General features: G+C 34.9%; 2 protein-coding genes across 3 annotated transcripts; one reads left to right on the top strand and one right to left on the bottom strand.

Moving 5' to 3' along the window:
* LOC105168624 (acetylajmalan esterase-like) lies at positions 1-1,688 on the top strand. Its single transcript, XM_020696025.1, has 5 exons — positions 1-321; positions 569-784; positions 883-1,031; positions 1,116-1,408; positions 1,490-1,688. Exons 1-5 carry the CDS (start codon positions 45-47, stop codon positions 1,686-1,688), a joined length of 1,134 nt encoding a protein of 377 aa, XP_020551684.1. The 5' UTR covers positions 1-44.
* Positions 6,653-12,937, bottom strand: LOC105168132 (protein IQ-DOMAIN 31). Of its 2 annotated transcripts, none has more exons than XM_011088079.2 (8): positions 12,751-12,937; positions 12,547-12,592; positions 11,426-11,551; positions 10,280-10,570; positions 9,317-9,517; positions 9,126-9,179; positions 7,732-8,719; positions 6,653-7,031 (listed from the first exon to the last, which is right to left on the bottom strand). In XM_011088079.2, exons 3-8 carry the CDS (start codon positions 11,513-11,515, stop codon positions 7,000-7,002), a joined length of 1,656 nt encoding a protein of 551 aa, XP_011086381.1. In that variant the 5' UTR covers positions 11,516-11,551; positions 12,547-12,592; positions 12,751-12,937; the 3' UTR covers positions 6,653-6,999. The 2 variants fall into 2 exon arrangements, with proteins under 2 accessions (XP_011086381.1, XP_011086382.1); XM_011088080.2 differs by having other exon boundaries at positions 7,732-8,710; positions 12,751-12,935.

Below are 16,500 nucleotides of genomic sequence, written 5' to 3' on the forward strand. Positions count from 1 at the left end.
CACTACTCTTCTCTCCATCTTCTTTTCTCCTTCAAGAAACAATAATGGCTTCTGTATTGCATAAACTTGTTCTCCCTGTTCTTGTTTTGTGGTGCTGCTTGTTTTCTTGTGTACCCCAATGCGCCAATGCTCATCCTCTCAAGATTTGCAAGTTTGATAAGATTTACCAACTCGGCGACTCTATTTCCGACACCGGAAACTTGATCCGGGAGGTCCCAATTGGGGCGGCCACGGCGTTCGCAAGACTACCATACGGCGAAACGTTCTTCAAAAATGCTACCGGACGGTGCTCCAATGGCCTTCTGATGATTGATTATATTGGTAAGGTTTTTATCCCTACCTATCTTGTACTTGGTGCATGATGACTTCACTCCATCTATGATCTTGTTATGTATTTTGTTGTTCATATCCATACTTTCTTGTTCTTGGCTTGGCTCATCTTCAGCTCTTAGCCTACTGCATTGAGTACTGGCGGTGGATCAATCTTCTTTACTGTTCAATTCTTTCTTGATAATTATATTATGTCATAAGAATATTTACATAATTTGTATTATGTTTGTACGTACAGCAATGGCTGCCGGCCTTCCTTTTCTTCCACCATACAAGAACTTGGATGCTGTAGATTTTGAGCATGGCGTCAACTTTGCCGTGGCAGGTTCCACCGCATTGCCATCTCAGGTGTTGGCTGCCCAACACATATTTTCTCCGGTGACCACCAGTTCTCTCAACGTCCAATTGGATTGGATGTTCACCCATTTCACTTCCATTTGCCTTAATTCTAGAGGTATTTTCATACTATAATTGATTAATACTTGCTATGCTAATTTGAGAGTATTTATATGTCTTCAAGTATTAGTTGTTAACATTAATAACAACTGACAGATTGTGCTGAGAAGCTCCAAAATGCTCTATTCATGGTTGGGGAAATCGGTGGAAACGACTACAACTATGCGATTTTCCAAGGAAAAACAATGGCGGAGTTGAGAAGCATGGTGCCCAATGTTGTTGCTACCATCGTCGATACTGCCAAGGTACGTAATTAAGTTAATTAAAGAGTCAGTTTGTGATGATTATTATCATACAACATTGGCCTAATGATTGAATGTTATGTACAGCAAGTAATTGAAGTGGGGGGTAAAAGAGTGGTGATCCCTGGAAACTTCCCCATCGGTTGCCTCCCGATTTACAAAACAGCCTTGCAAACCAACATCTCTGCAGCTTATGATAAGAATCACTGCCTGAAGCATCTGAATGACTTCGCCAAATACCACAATAAAGAGCTGCAAAACGCCATCCACACACTCAAACAAGAGAAGCCCAATGCTGTGATCGTCTATGGGGATTACTACAATGCCTACCAATTTCTACTCCGAGTTGCAATTTCTCGCGGTACGTGTGTATTGACTATGTCCAAATTCGTACAAATCACGATTCAATATATAGATTAATTAATGATGTGATGATGGATGGTATATTTAGGATTTGAGAGAGAAAGAGCTTGCTGCGGAACAGGAGGAAAGTACAATTTCGACATGACGAGAATGTGTGGAGGTGCAGGTGTTAAAGTATGCTCCAATCCAGAACGATACATGAGTTGGGACGGAGTGCATTTGACTGAACGAGGCTATAAGATCATGGCTGCATGGCTCCTCAAAAACATCTTCCCCCACCTCCTCTGCCATCTTTGAAGTTCAGTAGAGTATATAGGCTACAAAACTAGCTTAGATATTTCATTTGTGTTTTCCTTTCTCTTATGTCTTTTTTACAGCGCCATAGTTAGATGGATTACTTTTGAGCTTTATTAGAATTTGCATAGGTTGAGTATACTGACATAGTTTCATCCAAATAATAGAGGTTCATGACTTTAATCCTTGTGAACTCAAATTCCACCATAAATATAGATAATCGGCACATTTATTTTTAAATTTAATCGTTGTTTGGAAAATTACAATCTTTTAGAATTAATAGTTATATATTAAATAGTTTTTACAATGGACTGTCACTGAAAGATATTTGTTAGATAATTATTAATTTTATATAATATGATCGTACTGCTCTTCCTTGTAATGTGTTATTCTAACGCCTCTTGTAAAGTTTGGTGATCACCAAAAACACCACATAAGAGCAAATATGTCGCACAACAAAAACCATTTTCATCTTATTTTATTGTTTTTGACAAAAGCTTTACCTGTAGGGGCATTAATGATATTTTACACTTTCAAGCCATTTCTTCAACTGAAAAATACTCACGTGGGTGATTTATATAATTATGCAAACGGTATGGGTAATTTGAGTAATTACACCAAAGGGCAGGTGGTGTAAGTATAACTATTCCTTCTTTTTTTTTGTTTTAATCATGGTTGAATTGTTAATAATCATATTGAATTAATTATTTATCTTCAAAATGTGATTTATTCATTGTCATTTGAATAAAAATGTATTTTTTTTCTATTTTTATTTTATTTATATTTTGTAGGTTCTCTTTTTTTTTTAATTTATATATTTTGTAAAACACCACAAGATATTTTATTCTTGGACATAACTTTATATGGAAACATTATGAATTTTTTAAAACTAAAAAAATGAAATTTATTTACCTATTACAGGATATTAAGCAATTAATAGTGGCTAAATCGGTTGCTTTATCTAATTAAGGAGACAATTTCAAGAAGGGCAACTCTTAAAACCACAAGATCCTGCTCTTTTCAGCAAATTTTATAAAAATTGGAGGGCATTTCGTCCTCTTACTTATCAAGGGGCTACTACCCCCATCAAGTACTTTTCTGCTGCAGCAGTTACAAATCAAGTAATTTGATGGAGGAAACTGCTGACAGAAGATGCTACTGTAATTTGGGTTGATAATAGATCAGCCATTGCTATTGCAAAGAACCTCGTACAGCATGGAAGAACCAAACACATTAATGTAAAGTTTCATGCATTCAGAGAAGCAGAAAAGAATGGACACGTCAATCTGGTGCATTGTTGCTTTGAGATCAGATTGCTGACATATTAACTAAAACTCTTTCTAGAGTAAAGTTCGAAGAGCTAAGATCAAAGCTTAGAGTCTCCAAGAAAAATCTGAAGGACGAGTATTAGAGATTGAGAATTTTTATTTTAGCGTAGATGGTTGAGTTGTAAAGGTGTGTAATGAATTTGTAGTAGTTCACATGAAACCTCTTTCCTTCATGACTGAGAGCTTATTTCTAAGAGATTTCAACATCCGAAATTTTCAATAATGAAAGCTCCAGTGCCCATGCAATTTGTTGCGTCAGTTTCTTTTTCCCCGCATTAATTCTCTTTATCTTAATTAGAGCAAGAAAGAATAAAATCTACGAGGATAGATACACACAAGACAGTGAACTAAGTAGAGAACTCTGTAGGTAACCTGGCTTTTTGTTCGATTGTTAGGCCGTGATGGAGATGAAATCTCATTCGTGTTATGGAAAAACAACAAAGCCAAAGAAACAACTACAAGTTTACTTTGAGGAATTAAAAGAAGTGAAATGCATGCAGTTGTAGACATGAATCCTTCAGACAGGACCACTTCTCATCCAAGAAAACAAGGTAGAATACATGGGAGTGTCTGAACCTGGTCAAGAATGTAGGTAAAATAATGAAAAGAGAATAATATTTGGGAACAACTGACTATATCATTTCCATCTTTTGGCCCATCACTTTTCCAGCTTCCTTTTCTGCTATTCATCATCACCATACCAAATTAAATCCACAAAGTTCAACGCTGATGAATTAAAAGGCCTCATTTCAATCATAATATCGTGCTGATCCCAGAAAATCATAAAAGTGTAACAAGTTGGAAAATGCCAAGAATCGACATATTCTAACATTATGATAGCATATCTTTGTTCTTCACTTATCCCATGGTTGCGGTCAGGTGCAAACTGCTAATGCTGTTATCTCCAAGTATCCTTTTTCTTCTTTTTTCCAGCTGAAACCCGGAAAGGCCAAGTCTAGAACAGAATTTCCAGGTTCGTGTGATGCATCAGCTGGCTATATATACCGGTTTCAGCATGCATTTAGCCACAATGAAACAAAATTGAGACATCAGGTTTCACCAGGAGTTCCCTTAACTGCTTCATTGAGCAATGTTTTAAAGAGCAAAAACTCGTTGAAGTGTTTGGAGGAACTCCTGGAGGAATTTGATATAGAAGAGAATTTGATAGTGTCAGAATGGATTCAGCTTTGAATAACTGTATGAGGCCATCAGGTTTCACCAAGAGTTCCCTCAATTGCTTCATTGAGCAACTTTTTAAAGAACAAAACTCACTGAAGTGTTTGGGGGAACTCCTGGAGAGATCTGATATAGAAGTAGTCTAGAAATTGATAGTGTTGGAATGGATTCAGCTTTGAATAGATGAATGAGGCCATCAGGTTTCACCAGGAGTTCCCTCAATTGCTTTACTGAGCAACTTTTTGAAGAATAAAACTTATTGAAGTGTTTAGGGGAGCTTCTAGAGGGATCTGGTATACAAATAGTCCGATTGATAGTGTCGGAATGGATTCAACTTTGAATAACTGGATGAGCCCATAAGGTTCCACTGGGAGTTCCCTCAATTGCTTCATTGAAGAACAAAACTCACTGAAGTGTTTCTGGGAGCTCCTGGAGGGATCTGATATAGAAGCAATCCAGAAATTGATAATGTCGGTATGGATTCAGCTTTGAATAACTGAATGAGGCCATCAGGTTTCACTTGGAGTTCCCTTAAGTGCTTCATTGAGCAATGTTTTAAGAAACAAAACTCACTGAAGTTTTTGGGGGAACTCCTGGAGGGATTTGATATAGAAGCAAACCAAAAATTGATAGTGCTGGAATGGATTTAGCTTTGAATAACTGAATAAGGCCATCAGGTTTCACTGGGAGTTTCCTCAATTGCTTCATTGAGCAGTTTTTAGAGCACAAAACTCATTGAAGTGTTTAGGGGAACTCTTGGAGGGAGGTGATATAGAAGCAATCCAAGAAATTGATAGTGTTGGAATGGATTCAGCTTTGAATAATTGAATGAGGTCATAAGGTTTCATCAAGAGTTCCCTCAATTGCTTTATTGAGCAACTTTTTAAAGAACAAAACTCACTGAAGTGTTTGGGTGAATTCATGAAGGGATCAGATATAGAAGCAGTCTAGAAATTGATAGTGGCAGAATGGTTTCATCTTTGAATAACTGAATGAGGTCATCAGGTTTCACTGGGAGTTCCCTCAACTGCTTCATTGAGCAGTTTTTTAAAGAACAAAACTCGCCCAAGTGTTTGGGGAAACTCTTCAAGGATCTGATATAAAAGCATTCCAGAAATTGATAGTACCAGAATGGATTCACCTTTGAATAATTGAATAAGGTCATCTGGTTTCACCTGGAATTCCCTCAATTGCTTCATTGAGCAATCTTTTAAAGAACAAAAGTCATCAAAGTGTTGGAAGAACTCGTGGCATCTAATATAGGCCGATTTGCAGTTTTTATAATACTCGAAAAGTCTGAGGTTACAATAATATTTTTTGAGTTTGATGCCTCAGCTCGCTATGAATAATAGTGATAGAAAGGATTCAATTTCGAATGTCTAAATTAGGTCATCAAATTTCCACGAGTTTCCTCAATTGCTTCATTGAGTATTATATATAATGGACCCACTCAAATATTTGGGGGAACTCCTGTGGAGATTTGATATAAGATTAGAGTTGTAAATGATTCGAATCAATCGGCTAGAGATTGGATATGAGGCAAAGGGTGTATGTAATTCAAATCAAGTTAGAGTCAGACACATTTTTGTTCAAACTTATTTTAATCCTTTTTTCAACCTTACAAAATATTGCCTTTAAACTTTGATAAGCTTCAATATTTTTTTTTTCATATTTTGTACTAATCAAACTGAATTTCAAATCTTATCAAACGCAAAAATACGTTGAAAGATTGGTTTGTTAGATTAGCAAACCATGCTCGAACAAATTTTTTATGACAAATTTTCACATCTAGTAGCAACGTAAATTGCTCTATTTTCGTCCTATTGAAACAGGAATTACAGCAGATCAACAGGCGGACTCCATATCAACAGATCTTTCAATCTCAGATCTGTACATTAACTACAGCCTTCATCTCTGTTTTAATATCTTTAAATATGTCATTATGGGGACCGAATAATAGCAACGCAGAAGGGGAAACAAGCACTATGTTTGGATTAATGTTTTGGATGTTTTTGTTTTGATGTTTTGGAGATAGAGAGAGAAAAATAGAGATAAGTAAGTATGTGTTTTGAGATAGATGATATGTTTGGATTTGTGTTTTGATATGATATAAAATAATGTAAAATAAGTGGTGTAAGTTTGATGTTGGGATTTGGGAGACAAAAGTTACTGTTCATTGTCAAATCATGTCATTTAATATATATATTTAGTAATATATATGTGTATGTATATATAATATTTTGTTTGTTAGTAAAATATAATATATATATTTATGCTAAGAGAAGAATAAAAAATAATAAAAAAAAGTAATACAAAAAATTAAATTACAATTGCACACCTAGTGGAGGTGTGCAAAACACAAAAACAAACAAAGTTTTGTGTTTTGGCACATCTCTAAAATGGGCCAAAACACAAAACCAAACATTGTGAAGGGTCCAGCCATATGAGAAGACGAGCTTGAAAAACAAAAACAAGGGAATTTGTGGTGCATGTAACTCAAAAGCTACTCCAAACTCCGAAAACTAGGAAATACACTGTGTATCCACACCTCCTGGATCATCACTGTTTTTTTGTTCTACAGAGTCGATTACAATCATGTAAGCACCTGCTGCAACTCAGGGAACTAAAAACCAAGAAAAAGGGAAAGAAGAGAAAACATGCAGCACCGCCACAAATCTTGGTTCTGTTCATCACATGACCGCGACTGCTATCATGTCCAACACACTCATTTGCATTTAGGCACCTCGGAAATGGGCAGTCAGTAAAGTTCGCTACCGCACCTCCAGCCAATGAGCCCTTTCTCTACAAAGTTACCTCTTCCAGTCTACTTGAATGACCTTATCTAAAAACAAGAAACTGAACATCAGATGCAAAAAGTAGACAAACATAGAGCCCACCTAACCACAGCAACGCTGAAGAAAAAGGAAATAAGGGTATCACTTTCCCAGTCAACAAGGCCCAAGTATATGAAGAAGCAAGCAACTCAAAATCATAGTTCCCTCTTATATCAGCAAAAACTATTACAAGGAGAAATATTCAAGAAAGGAAATGAATGAAGAGCAAGGAAAGCAATACTTTACAGATTTAAAGATTAATGTCGAAAAAAGTAGTTTTGTTGAAAAAATCCATTTTACGAGTATATGGGTGATAGACTAAAACCATAATTACTGATTAAATATCCACTTTTTAAAGAAAGACCAACCAAACACATCAACAATTTAGTTACAGGTTTCGTAATTGTAAATTATGAGAAATAGAGCTATTTGTCGCACGAATCAAGGGGTAAGTTCTAGACACATCACATCAGATTAAGGTTACATAATTTAGTTCTAATAGAATATAGTAGCAAATATCAAAATACATCTTTCTGGAATACTTTGTGAATCTTTTCGATTTTGTCAGTTTACGTTGCTATTGACAAAAAGAAGTAAATGGTTCTGAAGATGGTTAAAAACACTGTTGGCAGGGGAATGACATGCCAGGTTCAATCTTCAAATAGTGCAAAAAACAGACTAATTGCCTGGGATTGTGCATGCTCTTACCAGTAACATCTCTTGAAGAGGACAGAGCTCTGTCAATTTTGTTTCCTTCTCTGCCGTTAGCTTGAACCAGCCTGACTCTTGGTGAGGAACTCAGTTTTCCACTAGTGGAAGATGGCAAAGAATGGCGCCTCGCAAGACCATTCTTATCAACTATATCTTGTGCAAACCTGGGGGAGCCTTGCAATTTGACCTTGGCCTTGGAAGATGCAGTTGTTGCCATGTAACTCGGTACCTTTAATCCGTTCTCAGGAGCGACATCTTGATCATCATTTTTAGATGATAAAGAAGTTCTCCGGCCGGATTTATAGTTCTCACTGCTGACGCACTCATCCTTGAAGTCCGTATCTCCCTGACAAGTATCTTGGCTTTTGTCACTGATGGGCTTAGGAAGCTCTTCAGAATCCAAGTTGACAGGGCTATTTGCTCCTGGAAGTTCTAAACTTGATTTCACATCATTTTCTTCAGAAGCTTCTGCTAAATTCTCCACGGGTTTCTCGGTTGGAGTATTAGATGTTTGCTCAGAAAACTTTGGAGCTGGAGATTTTGATAGCTTCACCTGAAATCTTTTCGGTTTCTTATCATCAATTTCAGCCTCATTAGATATTTCACCAGTGGGTTTCTGAATTTTCTTTAGCCCATGCTTAACTTTGTTGTTTGCACTTTGTTGATGCTCCTGACCAGATTTGACTGACTGACTAGATAATTTCCTTCCTTTCTGCTTAAGTTTTTCTGTGTCAGTGTGGGCATGATTAAGGTCAGTTCCAACAGTTGCAGAGCGCACTTTCCGGTTGTTGCCTTTTGGCTTATTTTGCTCTGTTTCAACTATTTGAAGCTCCGACTCGCAAGTTTCCTTCTGTTTAGGATAAGGTGCCCAAACTTGTGAAATTGACCACCTAAGCAGCCAGTCCCATGCAGAATTTGGTTCTCCTGGTCTATACTGCAGGCATAGTGGCTTAGCAGTTGGTGAGGAAGATAGTAGCTGAAACAGCTGAAGTAACATTAGTATCAAATTTTGCCAATAGCATTACTAACAATCTGCAAAAAGGAAAAAAGCTGAGGGAAAAATTATCAGTCATCAATTAAATTACTTCTCTTCATTGCTGAAACTACAGTATTCTTTGATTTCATCAACATTTTAATGTCTTTATATTATGCCACGGCACAATTTATGTTGATCGACAAGCTTGGTGTAAGTAAAGCAATCATGGTCAGGTAACTCAAAGTCATGCATGCTCAGCTGTTGCAGAAACCATATTTCAGATATGGTTCATAACTGATATGTCCACTATTTAGTGCCACCAATATGCTCAGGCAATAGTTTATCAAGTGGTAATTAACTGTAGCAGTTCAGATAGGATGAAAGAAGGAAAGATGACCAAAATAAATGGACCTACCCCATAAATGAAAGCATTCTTCAATGAATTACCAGTTGGGCAATGTTTGGCATCCTGGAATAAAAGAATATTTCATTTATTGTCCAAAGATAACAAGATGAAAATCAATTCAAACAGATAATCTTGAGACCAAAGGTTATTGACTGATCCCTGCCAAGGGGAAGTAGCAACGAACCCATTCAGAGAATTACCTGCAAAACAAGATTTTGTCTTCTACACTGTCCATTTCCAATATTAGAGCGCCTAACCATGTAACCTCGGGCAATTGCTTGAAATTTGACAATACCTTGCACACAAAATAATGTAGCAACAGCCTGTCTCCGGACCAAACGACCACGAATAACAGCTTGCAGCCTTATGATGCACTTAAGAGTTCGAAAAGCACGGCGAGCCTGTGAAGTCATCAAACATGCAAGCCTATAAGTAAACCTCTAACCATAAGCCAAATAACGTAGAACTTGGTTAAGGAAAGGAGGTTATGCGACAAAATTGGTAGGACGGAACTTACACAATGAGGGAAAGAAACTAGCAAAGAAAAAAGATTATAAACACATAAGTTCATGTGGTTTGACTGAATTACCCTGTGTCCATAAGGAGAGACAAAGAATAAACAAAGCCAGGAGTAACATACTAACACACAACATGTCTCACAGAAATCTCTCAACCTGTCATTTTCCTTCAATAGATAAAAACCGGCTTTTGGCCAATCCCAACTACAAACTCCATTAATAGGAATCACGTCTTCAAACTTAAAATCATGTGAAACATAAATCGCTGTGCATAGCACATTCTAAACTTTGGTTATCTTGAAATTCCAATCACATAGTGACTCTAAAATGAATGAAATCATGTACATCATCGAGACTCATTCAGGCGTGATTTTAATAGTTTTAGGTGTAATAGTCAAAGTAGTGAGTGTAGTGTAACAATATTGGTGCAACATCTTTAAAACTCCAAAGGTATCTGATGTTTTAAGCAAAGGTTAACAAATTAAATTGATGTACATCCTAAAATGATCCAGAAAGCATAAAAGTCAAAGGGCACAGGCATTTTTTTACATCTGAAGCTCAATTACATTCATTCCAGAAAGATTTTATAAGATCCAAGAATATTTATACCAAGCCAGTAGAACTACAAAGACTAGAACTAATTACCTGGTAACCCCTGAAAGAGGCTTGCACAACTGTAGCAGCTTCCTCAAGCCTAATCTGCTCTGAATCATTTGGTAGACCAGGATCCAATGGTATATCTCCATCTTGCTTTGTGGAAGAGGAAACTAGCTCATCACTTGCCAATTTTGCAGCCACTCCTTCGTCAAAGCTTGAGTTCTCTATTCTATCGATGATAGTACCAGGAACTGAGTTGGAAATTAATGGCGCATCAACTGTCAAAGTGGATATGGATTCCTTGGAGGAAACTCGGGCAGGTTTCTCACTTGCAGATTTCTTCATATAACATTAGGCAACATATTGTTGTAAGACTTCCACAAATTTACAGATCACACACAGATCAACAATGAGTGAAAAACACACTCACCAGCTAGTTACGTGTTTTATTATTTTTGTATGGCATATTAAGCTATCGAAATTGTCCATTTATAGGTCTGGTAAGGAACTAAGAATCACATCAAGATTAAGACAGAGAACAAACATATATGCCTCTTAGAAGTCAATCATCAGGAAAGAATCCATCATAATCTGACACGACAGTGTATGCTGTAAACTCAAACAACTTAGGAGCTACACAGGTATAGTGTTTGAGTGCAGTCAGGTAGTTTGCATTTTCGAGGTAAGAAGGTATCCGGGGCTGCTAATTTGTTTAGGAAATACAGAAATTATAACGTGATGTTTCAAAAGTTTTTAAGTTACTGGCTCCTGTTTTCGGGTCAATTAACAGGCCAATCTATGAGTAATCTATATCAGGATATAAGATTTTACATTATGTTTCTATAAACATTCCCCATACTTCTTTCTACTTAAGAATTTCTTATAGAACAAAATAAGAAGGTTGCATAGAATAGATAACTAAAAAAGCCATTTCACATAACAGATCATTTCAGATTAGATTCTGAAAATGCAGGAATAACAAGCTTATGTATGTAGTTAGTAGAATCACAATGAAGAACGATTCAAGAAAAATTCCATTAAGTCGAAATGATCACATCTAAGAAGATGCTATGGCTGTACATACACTGCCCCACAATCCATGCATTCATGAAGAGAGAAAGAGAAAGGACAACAAACAAGGCAATAACTCACTACCAGAGAGCCAAATATGGAAGAGACATGATGTAAACTTACAGAGAGTTCTCTTCCTTTAGACAAATTAGACTTGGATGTCTTTTTGCCAAAAAGAATACCCTTGATCCATTTTCCTGGAGACTTTCCCATCTTGACAAGGTTGATTTCAGACTTAGATTAGGAAACCTGTAACACTCCAAATGATATAAGTCCCAAAAAATTAGAAAGATAAACACACTGAATCAAACAAATAATTTAGACAGACACATCGCCTTAAATTTGAAGTATTTAGTTAGAGTGTAATGAAGCTTTTGTCTTGGGTCAATCAATGATGAGTTGGTCTTGAAATTACATTTCCAGAGAATAAAGGGTGATGCCTATAGGAAATATAGCTACTTATTCATGAAGAAAACCAAGGGCGCAGTTAAGAAGGAAAGAAAGATCAGAATGTGGTCGAAGAGAAGGATTAACTACAACAGATTCTGGAGAGGAAAGGAGTTAAAGATATATGCAGTAATGTCAATGATGTACAGAAATGAAGGATTCTAGCCACACTGCATGTTACCGCTGGATAATCCAGTGAGTTCTAATTAATCAATGTTGGATGTGCAATTCTTAACTTTTTTCTTTCAAGAAAAGATATGCCGAAAATTTACTTAATATTTATGAAGACAAACATCAGAAAACATCATGCTTAATATTTCTAATTTTTCACTTGTCTCTTATAGAAACAAACCTTTTCCACATTACCCTTTTGTACTCAACAGTTCAAAAATATCACACATCACTTAATGCAAGAAATCTCGAAATGGATATAGCTCCATTGTTCGCCGAACCACTTTCATAACATGCTTTAATTAGAGAGATCACCTTCACCTACACTTTCACTTGCAGAATCTAACTTCTTGAATAAAACTTGCCCCCTCTACTGAAGCAACTCACCAAATAAAACCTGGAAACGATAATCTGCTTTTCAAAGGAATTTTTTTCATGAAAATAGGCATTATAAACTAAAATTCAAGCTCCAGAAATTCCCGTTGCTGGTAACCAAAGATAATTAAAAGCCAAACAGCGACTTAGCTAAAAACTCCGAATCAAACACCGAGGCCCATAAAGAATCTGCAGAGAACACTATAAAATGCATGTTACAAACAGAGAAATTAAGTAGATCTCCAACCCACCTCGAGTCAAACCGAAACTACTTCAAAACCCATAAACCATATTCACCTGTCAAAAAGTAAACAAGAAATATCAACAAAGATCCAATCTTTCAGAGATCTGGAAAATGGGCTCGCGATCGATCACTCAGTATGTGTATGCAAGTAACTGAGCATTGCATGTCTGCGAGCAGCACACTAAAAGTAGCACATGCAGTGTAGTAATACCATTCAACAATTCAGCATTTCCGTATGTACACAGTAATGGCGACAGCAGCAACTCTGCTCCGATTCGAACTTGCAAGAACACGAAAACAAACACCTGCGAAATTAGTAAATTTGTATTTGAATTAAATTTCTTTCTTTCCCTTTTCCTCGTTCTGTCTTTTACCAGTACAGGCAGGTTAACTAGGAACGGTGGGTGATTCTTCTGCACGACGCCGTTTGGATTTTTCGAAAATATGAGAGAGAAACTGTTAGTTATATTATTAATTTTGGCGTTGTCGATGCATGTTGTAAAAAAATATTTTAACTAAAAAAATAATTGAAATAAGGAATAATTACACTCTCTTCTTATGATGTTTAATGTAATTATACGTAAATATTTTATGATTTAAAAAATTACATCTAACACTTCTAAAATTTATTTTTGTCTAACAAATAAATTTATCGAATTTACTAATGTTAACAAAAAAAATTATAAAAAAGTCTATATTAACCCCTAATTGACTTATGCTCATTATTGCAAGTCAGATAAATCTTTTTATGATCAAATTACCATTGTACGTCTTTATGTGCTAATACATATGAGGAGGTACATTTACAACGATATAATAGTAGTTTAGTTCAATAAAAATGATTTTAATAAGTCAGTAATTAGTCAATCGAGGGGCAAAAATCAATTTTCATTCAACTTTTTAGTTAATATCAGCAAATTCAGTGAGTTTTGACTAATTAAGTAACTTATTTGTTATATAGAAATAAATCTCAGGATGCTAGACGTAATTTCTCAAATCACATAAGATTTATGAGTAATTACACCAAATTTCAGGAAATAAGAGTGTAATTATCCCTTGAAATAATTACCTCTACACCCCTAATCAACAATTTACTCGTGTAAATTATCTCTATTTTTTAAAAATTACACGTATATACATACAAAAAATGTTAATATAATTTATATAAAGTATTTTTTATTTTTTAAAAAATTACACAATATCTAAAAAATATTAACAACGTATACAAATTATCTTTACTCTTTACTGTTATATGTGATTTTTATAATTATATAAAAAATTAATTCAATAAATAAATTATATATCAAGAGTATAACTGTAATTAGAAAAATTATGACGATATATAATTAGTAGTTTGAATTATTAAAACAAATATTAAAGACAATGGCAAATGGTGGCGGGTCTGTTAACTGGGTTCCGGCCCAGAAAGCACTCCATGTGGACTAAGCCCAAATCCACATGGGCATCAGATCCAAACCCAGGTCCAGAAATCATGATGTGGGTCTGGGAAGGGTCAAACACTCAGGACCAATTCAATACCCAACCATTTAAGTACCTTATAAGAAAGTTAGATATACACGAAAAATAATACCAACTATTGTGGTTTAGTGGTTAAGGTCGAATTTTCTCACACTGAGTCAAAGGTGTTCGGCATATGCATTCCTAATGTATGTAGGTAGATTTTAGTTTTTGACGACAGTTGTTTAACTATAAAAATTGTGACTTGTCACACATGCTGCAAATGCAATTATTTCTGACGAATATGTAAGATGTTATTTCTACGTTTGAATTTATATACCTGAAGAATAAAAAAAATAAAAAGATCTTCATTTCGATAAAGTTGGCGCATAGTATTAGGAAAAAAGAACCAAATTATTGGAAATAGTATAAGTTTGGGATTGAATTATTAAAAATAAATGGTTAGCATGCAATTAATAAGTGTAATTAATGCTATATACATAGACAAAAATTTGGAAAATGATGGTATAATTGAGAACAATTAATTCAAACCTTAGGTGAGATTGCTTGTCACTAAGTAGACTAACCCAATGCCAATTAATGCATACACCCAAAAATAAATAAATAAAAATATTTTTAGTTTTTTTTTTTTAATTAGGAAAAAGATGGAAGAATGGACCATATAGGAAGCGGAAAATTGCCAGAACTAGTATTAATTTGGACCAAATTACATGAAATGTGAATATCTATTTTGTAATAATAAATGCAACCTTATAATAATATGGGTAAGCTATAAAGGACTCGTATTTATTATAATTATAAATATCCTCATTATTTGAGAATGTAAATACTTCTTTACAATTAACGATCGTCCATTAAATACTCTCTCGTGATAGTCTGTATGGGTATTTGTACAGTATCGTTAATTCAAAAGGGATATACATTTATAATTTTTTATACAAGGATAGGGTATTTATAATTATGACAAATATCAAAAAAATTTATTTTAACTTAGTAGCATATATATAGTAGCTGGATTTGTATTTTGATGTTGACTTTTGAGGCAGATAATTCCGAGAGAGAATAAAGTTAAAAATGTAGATTAGTAGGTAGATTGAGAATCTCCATGCATGACAATTAAGTTGGTTGGTTTTGAGAGTTAACTTTTTATATACAAGTTGATGATCACGGGATTGAAGGTATAATTATTTGAACTCATTTGTATTAATATTTTGTCAATTCTATGCCACGAGTTTTACTTTTATAGATTTCTGGTCAGACGAGTTTGATGCGTATTTGACACTGATTTGGGCCGTTAATCGAGGTTATCTCCAGGTAGTTTGATTTAAAGAAATTTAGAATTTTAGAAAGACGAATAGTTCGCTGGATTTGTTGGGAGGTTTCTAGCCAAGACACTTCAAAACTTAAGTCAATTGGATGTGGAATCGAAAAAAAAATTTCACAGTATTCTCTCGACTTAAAAACGACGTATGTTTGTACTGAATAGTTTTGAGGTATTTATAGGGTCAATTGTTCATTGTTCATATGGCGACGAGTATGGATCAATATAATATGAACTTACTCGATTTTCAGGTATGGAGTGATCGATAATTGTAGTTTTGAGTCAACGAGTTTGATTCAGTCCAATCTGAATAAATTAAAAAAAAAAAAAAAAAGATTGACATGTGATGTTACAGAAGTTGCAAGGCGGAATAATTACAATAATATTGTCAATATGCAGACAGACCAAAGAGGAAGCAAACACAATCCTAAGTAACGAGAAGCTCTCCAACACTGATCAGAAGAATACTTCCAACAACAGCTTGAAACTGGAAAGAGACAGTCTGACCTATGAACCCAGAAAACATTTCAATCTTCGTAGCTGTAATTTTTTGTTTTTATGTGTCGTTTAAAAGAGAATATATATATATATATATATATATTATGTGGAAGACGCAGGATTAGGTGATACTCACACATCAATGTGTTTGGCTTCTTGAAAGATTCTTCGTCCGATCAGATTTTGTCCATTTAAATTAATCATAGAGTAAATGTATCACGCTTGTTATGTGATTGGTCACTTTCTCGAAAGTACACATCAATCACATGATAAGTGTATTGTACTTGCCATATAAATACTTCGAGTTTGGTCGAGTCAGGTCCGAACTAGAATTTTCCTAATTTTTGGGTTGATGGGAAATTCTAACACTCATCGGATTTGGTCAGACTCGAATCAATTATATATAATAAGTGTATTATACTTTGGCCTGTCATTATTGTATAGTCCAACAAACACAATTAATCATATGGCAAGTATACCACACTTGCTGTGTGATTTGTTTGATTCGTTCAAAATTAATATGAATAACGCTTTTAGAAATTAAAGAGAATTATGTAATATTTAATATCTTATCATATTATACTTATGTGCAAATTCTTTATGTGATTTTTTTTTTCTTTTATAAATGTGCGACAATTAAATTCAAATTAAAAAATTTTTATT

Source organism: Sesamum indicum, linkage group LG8 (genome assembly GCF_000512975.1).
Source record: "Sesamum indicum cultivar Zhongzhi No. 13 linkage group LG8, S_indicum_v1.0, whole genome shotgun sequence".
NCBI classification, from domain to species: Eukaryota; Viridiplantae; Streptophyta; class Magnoliopsida; order Lamiales; family Pedaliaceae; genus Sesamum; species Sesamum indicum.

Coding starts and splice junctions, on each gene's coding strand:
- LOC105168624 (XM_020696025.1), top strand. CDS start 45: ATGGCTTCTGTATTGCATAAACTTGTTCTCCCTGTTCTTGTTTTGTGG. Junction 322..568: donor TCTGATGATTGATTATATTG/GTAAGGTTTTTA, acceptor TTGTACGTACAG/CAATGGCTGCCGGCCTTCCT. Junction 1,409..1,489: donor GGTACGTGTGTATTGACTAT/GTCCAAATTCGT, acceptor AGGATTTGAGAG/AGAAAGAGCTTGCTGCGGAA.
- LOC105168132 (XM_011088079.2), bottom strand. CDS start 11,515: ATGGGAAAGTCTCCAGGAAAATGGATCAAGGGTATTCTTTTTGGCAAA. Junction 9,180..9,316: donor GACAAAATCTTGTTTTGCAG/GTAATTCTCTGA, acceptor CTTTTATTCCAG/GATGCCAAACATTGCCCAAC. Junction 7,032..7,731: donor CTCTTCAAGAGATGTTACTG/GTAAGAGCATGC, acceptor TCTTGTTTTTAG/ATAAGGTCATTCAAGTAGAC.